Source organism: Aptenodytes patagonicus, chromosome 2 (genome assembly GCF_965638725.1).
Source record: "Aptenodytes patagonicus chromosome 2, bAptPat1.pri.cur, whole genome shotgun sequence".
Classification (NCBI taxonomy): Eukaryota; Metazoa; Chordata; class Aves; order Sphenisciformes; family Spheniscidae; genus Aptenodytes; species Aptenodytes patagonicus.
In genome coordinates this window covers 95,713,158-95,722,311 of record NC_134950.1, presented here as the reverse complement: position 1 = coordinate 95,722,311, position 9,154 = coordinate 95,713,158, and the positions used below count along the sequence as shown (strand labels likewise).

Sequence of the window (9,154 nt, the reverse complement as noted above, 5' to 3'; positions counted from 1 at the left end):
CGGCGCCGGGGGAGCGGCAGGCAGGGATCGCTCGGGGGACGGGTGGATATAGGGCAGGGTGGGCGGACGAGAGGTTGCAGGGCACAGCCCCTGCTGGGGGGAAACCCACCCGCGTCCTGCCGCGGGTGGGTGAACCGGGTCAGGGCGCGGGGCTCTTGACCGCCGGCGCGGGCATGTGCAGGCAGAGGGGCGGCAATCAGGGGCGCTTGGTGACGCCGGGGGGTGCGTGGCGCCCCCGCGGGGAGGGGAGTCTCCCGCCGGCGCCGTCTGAACGGAGGCACCGGCGGGGGGACGGGGGCGGTGGCAGCCGCCGGGCTCCACCCCACCCCCCCCCGTGGCAACGCCCGCTGCTGCGGCAGGGAAAGCTGCTCGTCTCGGGGAACAAAAGGCTGCGGCGGCCGCGGGAGGGCGGAGGGACGGCGGCCGCCAGCAGCGCGGCGGCGGGGCCGGTTCACACATGGGCGGCCAACAAAGCCCCGGGGCGGGCGGGGCTCTGGCCGGGGAAAGGGCCCCAGGAGCTGATCCCCCGGCCCAGGGCGGCCGCCCCACCGCCGCGCTCCGCGCCTTTGTCCCCGCTGTCAGCGGCGGCACCGGTGCGCGGCGGCCGCTCCCACGGAGCCACGCCCCGGTCACGCCCCCAGTGCCACGCCACGCCCCCCGCTGCGGGAGACGATGCCGCAGCCCCGCCACGCCCCCGCGCGCCCATTGGCTCCGCGCCATTCCCGCATGACGTCACCGGCGGGGCGGGGCGCGGCGCCCGATTTAAGGCGCGGCGCGGGGCGCGGCCGCCGCAGCGGCGAGTGCGGGAGGCGAAGGCAGCGGCGGCATCGGCGGGGCAGCGGCGGACACCGGCACCATGCGTGAGATCGTGCACATCCAGGCCGGGCAGTGCGGCAACCAGATCGGCGCCAAGGTACGGGCCGGCGCCCTGGCCGTCTGCCCGGGGCTCCGGGGCGGCGCCGGGCGCGGGGTGGTGCCGTGCCCGCTCAGCCGGGCTCCGCGCGTCCCGGGGAGAGTGCTGCCGGGAGGGCCCCCCTTCTCGCTGGGAAGCATCGCCGGGCTCGCCCCGCCGCGGGAGGGTCCGTGCGGGGGGGGATCTCGGCTGTCGCCTCGCGGGGGGCTTCCGCGGCGCGGGCGTGGTGCGTCTTGGGAGGGGGGCAGCCCTGCCGTCCATCCACTCCACGCGGGCTGCGGGGGTCTCGGGCGGGTGGAGGGAAGGGGGGGCCGAGCCGGTGCCACACCCCTCACGGCGGTGGGGGGGGTGTGACGGGCGCAGTAACGGATGCGTCTGGCGGGGGCCGCCCCCACGCGCGGCGAATCCTCGCGCGCCACGTCGCGGGGCTTTGGCCAGGGGGCGCGGGCGGGGCGGGGCGTGGCGGCGCTGACCCCCCCCCCCCCCCCGCGTCCCTCCCCTGGTCTCCGCAGTTCTGGGAGGTCATCAGCGATGAGCACGGCATCGACCCCACGGGCAGCTACCACGGGGACAGCGACCTGCAGCTGGAGAGGATCAACGTCTACTACAATGAAGCCACCGGTAACGCCCCTGTGTAACGACCTTCCGGGCCCGGTGCCGCTGGGGGAACAGGCAGGGTGTCCCCAGTGCATCATGCTGTGGGGGCTGTGCCCCAGCCCTCCCCGCAGTGGGTAACGTTCTGACACAGCTTTAACAGCTGCTTTGGGTTCCCATCCCCAACTACCTCCTTCCAAATTCCCTCACCCTCTGCATCCTGGGCAGCAAATTGCGGGGAGGTGGAAGGGAGCGCAGCAGGGCTCCTGTGACGCTGGCTGCAGGGCTGTAATGCTGGTGCTGGTTCCTCCCACAGGTAACAAGTACGTGCCCCGTGCCATCCTGGTGGACCTGGAGCCCGGCACGATGGACTCCGTGCGCTCCGGCCCCTTTGGACAGATCTTCCGGCCCGACAACTTTGTCTTTGGTGAGTGAGCGTGGGATGGAGGCGTCCCAAAGCGGGAGCTCTGTGCACAGCACGGGCTCAGAGCGAGCATGCCAGCGACCTGGGGGACCTGAATCCCAACAGCGCGGCGGGGATGGAAGTGAGGGGTGAACCCCGTGGGGCAGGAGAAGTGGGATCATCTCTGTTCCTCCCCGGGGCGCTAACGGGGCACCTTGCTTCTGGTCCGCCCTCCAGGTCAGAGCGGGGCTGGCAACAACTGGGCCAAGGGGCACTACACGGAAGGCGCGGAGCTGGTGGACTCTGTCCTGGATGTGGTGAGGAAGGAGTCGGAGAGCTGTGACTGCCTCCAGGGCTTCCAGTTGACCCACTCGCTGGGTGGCGGCACGGGCTCTGGGATGGGCACCCTCCTCATCAGCAAGATCCGGGAGGAGTACCCCGACCGCATCATGAACACCTTCAGCGTCATGCCCTCCCCCAAGGTGTCGGACACGGTGGTGGAGCCCTACAATGCCACCCTCTCTGTGCACCAGCTGGTGGAGAACACGGACGAGACCTACTGCATTGACAACGAGGCCCTGTATGACATTTGCTTCCGCACCCTGAAGCTGACCACTCCCACGTACGGGGACCTCAACCACCTGGTGTCGGCCACCATGAGCGGCGTGACCACCTGCCTTCGCTTCCCTGGCCAGCTGAACGCCGACCTGCGCAAGCTGGCGGTCAACATGGTGCCTTTCCCCCGGCTGCACTTCTTCATGCCGGGCTTCGCCCCTCTCACCAGCCGCGGCAGCCAGCAGTACCGAGCCCTGACGGTGCCCGAGCTGACGCAGCAGATGTTCGACTCCAAGAACATGATGGCTGCCTGCGACCCCCGCCACGGTCGCTACCTGACGGTGGCCGCCATCTTCCGGGGCCGCATGTCCATGAAGGAGGTGGACGAGCAGATGCTCAACGTGCAGAACAAGAACAGCAGCTACTTTGTGGAGTGGATCCCCAACAACGTGAAGACGGCCGTCTGCGACATCCCCCCGCGCGGCCTCAAGATGTCCGCCACCTTCATTGGCAACAGCACGGCTATTCAGGAGCTCTTCAAGAGGATCTCGGAGCAGTTCACGGCCATGTTCCGGCGCAAGGCTTTCTTGCACTGGTACACGGGTGAGGGCATGGATGAAATGGAGTTCACGGAGGCCGAGAGCAACATGAATGACCTGGTCTCTGAATACCAGCAATACCAGGATGCCACTGCTGATGAGCAGGGGGAATTTGAAGAGGAAGGAGAGGAGGATGAAGCGTAAAGTTGAAATGGGTAGGAGTTAAGTATAGTCTGAACAGGCAAGTGTTCATTGAGAGAAGGAATCTGTGCAGTTGTGCTGAAGCATGCATTTTTTAATTTGGTGCTCTCCACTGTTGCTTCTGTCAGCAGTTTTGTATCCTTGACTGTCCAATGTAACAGTAGTTGCAAAAATACTTCAGAGTCTTCTGTTGAAATGGTTAACTTCTCAAACATAAAGGCTTTTTGTGTCCTAAACTGTCTCTTCTGCCTTATTTCTCTCTAGATTAAGAAAATAGCTCGTGTAGTTTTCTGTCACTTTACTTCTCAGTTTAATCCTTAACCTCAGTGAAAGGTTAAACTCAATAAAACAAGATTTCTCAGGCCATGAATGTGGCAGCACAAGTAAACTGCAGTTGCTCAGCTTAAGATGGTAGCTAATTTATGGAAACTGAGGGTTCACTGTTAGACGCTCCTGTGTCTAACAGCTAATCTATTGTTGGGGAGAAAGCTGCCTTAACTAATAGAAACAGGACACTGCACTTGAGAATCCTGCAACTCCTATTTATGGACATACATGGTAGTGAGGTCAGCGAGAAGGTATCGAATTCCACATTACAAGCTGTCAAAACTGATTTGACAGGATAGCTGCAGGCTTCCCCACTGCCATTCTGCAGCTCTTATTTAACTTGTTCCAGGGCCTACAGTACATGCATATGGGTGGCTGCCTGTGATTTGACTTGGTCCTGAGCTGTCCTGTCTCCCCTGACCCTCCTCTCTAGATATGAAAAGTCTATGCAGAGAAGCATGAGTCTGTACTAGCAGACAACTTGAACTTGATTAAGAACCTGAACTTTCTCTTCAGGCATAAAATTCTTGAGTGTTTCCCAAAAATAGCCACTAAGCTGCCCTTAAGTGTAAAGGGGTTGACTCTTCAGGGCAATCAATTCCCTTTAGGAGATAAGAGGTGATGGGTCGATTTTTAGATAACATGGCTCAAACAGCTGCCCAGAGCATACCTACAATCTTGGAGTACTCGGGTAGATACCTTGACAATAGCTGTCTCCCACATCCAAGTTATGCGTTTACAGGGCTGCTGCTGTTTGATGCTCTTGGTCCCTGCAGCAGGAAACGGACCTCTACCCAGGCAGGCGAGAGCAGTGCAGCAGCACCCTGTTGTGCATCTTTGCAAAGGTAAGTGTGGCTTCCTTACACTGAGGGAGGGGGGATTTGTGTTGCCGTACGCTTAAAGGGTGCAAGAATCCTGAGTGAGTCTACAATGCTGTTGTCAGTAGTTACAAGGCCTGTGAGACTTTTCTTACTCCTACAAAACAAGAGTAAAATCCCCCACAGAGTATAGCAGCTACCCAGTATGTAAGCTTAGTCCTTAGTTCACCTAAACACCACTTAGGGGAGTGCTCCTGTACTAAAAAAAGTGTTGCTTTGAGAACTTCTACCAATGCTACAACTACTGTGGTCCTTACTGCTCTGAAAGAGCTGGTATCCACCTGTGTGCGACCTCTTTTGTGATCCTTTAATAAAACGTTTGCAAGGCACTACTGGAATAAAGACTTAAAAGGGAGCTACTGTGCATGACTAATATCTTGCCTGTTTTGGCTCTGTTAATTGACCGCTGCCTGCAGACACTGCTCTGAGTGTACCCTGTTCCTTTGCTGATGGGCTTATTATCCTACAGTGAGATCTACGATGGTGTGCAGGACAACAGGCGCTTGTTAAAGCTTTTCTCTCATCTATATGCTTCATTTCTGGTGTACACCCTGTAAAGAGGGGTGAGAAGCTCTTAAACTGCCTGAACTGTCAGTAAACAAATACAACTATTTATACCCACAACAGTACTTGTATTTCTTAGCACTTGAGCAGTTCTAGGATTAAGCATTAAACAAATCGAGGTTGTTTTAGTAACTGAGTTACTACATGCTGCCCCAGGCCCTTTGGGGAAATAACAGCTTATCTGGTTGCCAAAGTAACCTTCCCTTGAAATTACCTACCTGGGTTGCACTTGAAACCGTTTATCATCTAGCTTTGTAAAGCTGAGAAGGGGAGCCAGCAAACAGATTTAAACAAAGTTTAACCAAAAGATGAGAACCCAGTCTTTGATAGTAAAGATCTTCCTTTCTGCTGTGGGTCTGTAGCAGGTTTCACTAGTGTTCAGCATGTCTAGCTTCTAATTCTTAGTTTAATTACACTCTGTCTCTAGCTAACCCTTAAATATAGCTACCTAAGTGACACATTTCAGTACAGCTCCCTTGCTAGAAAGTAGGACACCATCCTACATCGCTTGCTGTTGTTTGTATTTTGTTATTTCTAGAGGAAGAGAAACCATAAATAGAGATACTCTAGAGAGAAACATGTCCTTTCATAAATCCTACACAGCTTATTTGCCAGTCATAATCATTAAAAAAAAATATCAAATCATCATTTCAGTAGGAGCTGAGGGAAATACAGGAAAAGGAGATACTGAAAGATTTAGAGGGGAGGTTCAGAACTCCTTGGTAGGAACAGTAGGTCAACTATAAGGGAGGATGAGCCTCATGCTGGGCTTGGAGGCTGCAGTACCATTTTTTTTTTTCCTGTTGGGTCTTTGAGCTTTAGCTGTATCTATCACCCAGGAGACCATTCACTTTAAAAACTGGAGACTGACTGCTGTATGTCAAACAATAAACAGATGTCTTCACAAGTGCTCATGGTTGCACTTTTTCTGTTTCACAGAGAAAGCAGAACCACTGAAGGGATTTCAGATTAGGTAATCTGACTGCCTTAACTTCTATTGGGTGTTGATTTGTATTTGTCCATGTGATGAACACCTCTAAGGCTGAAGGTCTTGCATGAGGCATCCCGTCTGGAAGAAATAAGGATAGGTAGTACAGGCTTAGTGGTGTGCAGCTTAAGCCACTTACAATGATTCATTTGTGTTGAGATAGAAATGAATAATATCAAGCAATATATTTTTGTTTCAACATACCAATGGTGGCCTGCAGGGAAGCATTCTCCTCTGTGACAATTAGAGCTGACGGTGCTGGGGAAGGGAACAATCTCTTTTTTTGGTTCCCTTTGTTTAATGTGTGGCATTTTTAAGCACATTAGCAGAATGTCTTGACTAAGGCAAACAACTCAAACAATGTTTGTCCACTGGTAGATACAAGATGGTAAAGCTAAATAAGGCTGTAAAAGCAGCTAGGTACTATGTAGGTTTAATTTAAATAGGAATGGAATGGGGTGTGGTAGCACTGAGATGCCATCTCTCCTAATTTCCTTTCCCTGTTTAGTTCTAGGACCTTAGTCTAAGCCATTGTACCAACAGTGCTGTGGAAGGATAATCCGATATGTGGTCTGGTTCTTCAAAACACTTAAGTATCTGTTGAGAACATAGGCCTACATCTGTTTTCCAACAGATGTTTTCCAATCTGTCAAGTGGGAGCAATAACGATTCTCCTCTTCCCAACATATGCGAGGTGCCCATATACATCAGAAATTGGGTTGCATTAAACATACAATGGTCCCAGTGATGTGATAATCTAAGAATCAAACCTGAGGCCCATCCTGTTGACAGGTGTATCTTTCCAGAAGGTATGAGGTGAAGAACACAATAAACCAAAGTAGCAATAGGATTTATAACCTGAAGAAAGAAGGGAATCCAGATCTTTAGTCTCTTCTCCAGACAACTCTCTGCAAAAATGGGGCAAAACTCTAATTTTCTGTGCAGGGAAATCTGCTCATGGATGATGATATCACATGCTGCATACTTCAAAATAGTATAGCGCCGGCAGGTCCTTCTAGGTATCTGTGCAAATACTACATGCTTAAAGAAACCGCGATGGACTGACACGGTCCTTACAGGACAGTGCTGCAACACACTACTGCAAAACACAGCTCTGGTGCCCAGAGGGAGTGTGGCAGAGTGGCGCAAGAGCGACAAGCTTTCTTAACTCACCAGAAAGAGTTGGAGCATCTAGCAATACTCTCTGCAGTAGAAAGAGTTCTCCCCTTGCTTCCTTCAACTTTTGCCCTACCTTGTAAGCCCCATGACAAAGTTATGTGTAAGATCGGGATGAACCCTGGTACTGGCTTTGAGTAGGGCAAAGTTTCATGGTTGTTCCATTGAAATCACTTTCAAAAAAACCCCAAAACAAAGCCACACCTTATTGTCTTACTACATTTTTTGGGGGAAGCACTGTTAAACTATATTAAATTCTTCTTTGCAGTGGGAGGTGCCTCAGTTGTTGCTTTCTGTTTAATGGGGCCTAATGTTTTTGTTTGCTAAAGCTATGAGGAGATAAAATCCTCTCTGGCGAAATCATGTGACTACTCCCTGTATTTGGTACACAGCCTTTCTCCCAAGGAATGTTATTCTACTTCTCTGTTCCACATTAAATCATAATGAAGGTATACTTTTAGGGACCGTTCAGATGTGGTAGCGTGCCTAGGAGCTATAGGTAATGCTGTTTCCCTGAACCTGCTCATTGTAGGGGAGGCAGTGTTTTCTTAATTACAAATAATCCCCTTCTCAATCTTCCCGTGTATTTTTCAGCTGCTTCTACGTTTCCACAGAACAAAGCTTGTGAGCCTTTTGATGTGTTATATGTGCCTGAGGTAATCCAAGTAAGGTCATTTTTTTTTCCTCTTTCTTCAACTCAAACCTTTATAAATAAGTATTAGGAGCTAATCTTGTATGTGACTAAAAAAAAGATTTTTGAGAATTTTCCCACTTCCAATCTAAAATTCATTCATGCTAAGCACCTGCCTTTTGATACTCCAGCAATCACCTGTCCTGGTCTGTTTGTTATTTATTAAGATGGGAAAGAGCAGACTATGGGATCTCAGATACTTCCATTTTAGATGGTTGTTATCTTTAGCTTGCCTACATGAAAATCCAGAATGGAAGCATTTGGTCACAGGAAAGTGCCTGAGACCATGGTGCATTTTGGAAAAAGATGTTTCTTGGCCCTGACTCTGCTGGACACTTGTCCAGCTGGCGCCCTCTGAGCATTTGAATCTGAGGTGCAGGGAGGATACTGGGGGGAGCTGTGAAAGCCTGCCCCCCCCCCCCCCCCCCCCCGCCATTCTGCTGGCAAAGGACATAGTGCAGGTGACAACTCTTTCCTCTCCCTGAGCAGTTTAACAAGAAGCAAACTGTTTCCCTGCTCCTAGCTTCAATCCTATTTCCAGTATTTTATTTGTGAATCTGCCAGAAAGAAAAATTGTGTCTTTTTGAAGTGTGTGTATAAGAAGGCTATCTATTTACAGTATCTAAGCAAAAAAAGTAATAATTTAAGAGTAGGTCATTCCCTTCTCCCCACTCTAAGTCACTTTTCCCTTACAGGCAGAATTCCACTTGTAAGGGAGGAAATCAAGTTAGCTTTGTTAAATTCTTGTTTATTAACGTTTGACTCTTGTATGGTAGAGATTTTCTAACCGATCTCAATTTATCCATATGTCATCTTTTACAATCAGATTAGTTTTCTCACTTGGCTTCCTTGGTAAGTTTAAGGCATATTTTCTTTTCTTTTTGGCAAGAATACCTCTATCATTGCAAACAGAAATGTTAGTAATAATCCAGCTTAAGCAGAATGTGAAAACGCTTGCCCCAGAAGATGAAATGGCTACCCTGGCAGAGGTTATATAGCTTGTTCAGTAAGCAGTTCTCCGTTGTTTTGCACTGAAAAATGTTTCCACATTTTCCATGAACGTATTAGATACTGCCTGCCTTCGTAGTGAATAATTAAACAGGGTTTTCAAGCAGAATTCAAATGGTCTCACAACAAGCTTTACAAACATTAAATGAAATTTAAGCATTGACTTCTTACAGTCTGCTTCTCTGCGGCCGGCGTAATGTTGGTCTTGTAATAAATAAATTAATTGTATGGCTGTTTTTTGGAAATTCCAGCTCCACCCTAGCAGGCAGGGAGAAAGAGCAAGCTTGGGTTAGAGATTTCCAGGGCGTTGAGAAAAC

At 51.4% G+C, this 9,154-nt stretch overlaps 1 protein-coding gene across 1 annotated transcript; it reads left to right on the top strand.

The window, feature by feature from the left end:
- Positions 1–805: 805 nt before the first annotated feature.
- LOC143156654 (tubulin beta-2 chain) lies at positions 806–3,441 on the top strand. The gene is made up of 4 exons (XM_076330468.1): positions 806–913; positions 1,426–1,534; positions 1,824–1,934; positions 2,148–3,441. Exons 1-4 carry the CDS (start codon positions 857–859, stop codon positions 3,206–3,208), a joined length of 1,338 nt encoding a protein of 445 aa, XP_076186583.1. The 5' UTR covers positions 806–856; the 3' UTR covers positions 3,209–3,441.
- The last annotated feature ends 5,713 nt before the right edge of the window (positions 3,442–9,154 follow it).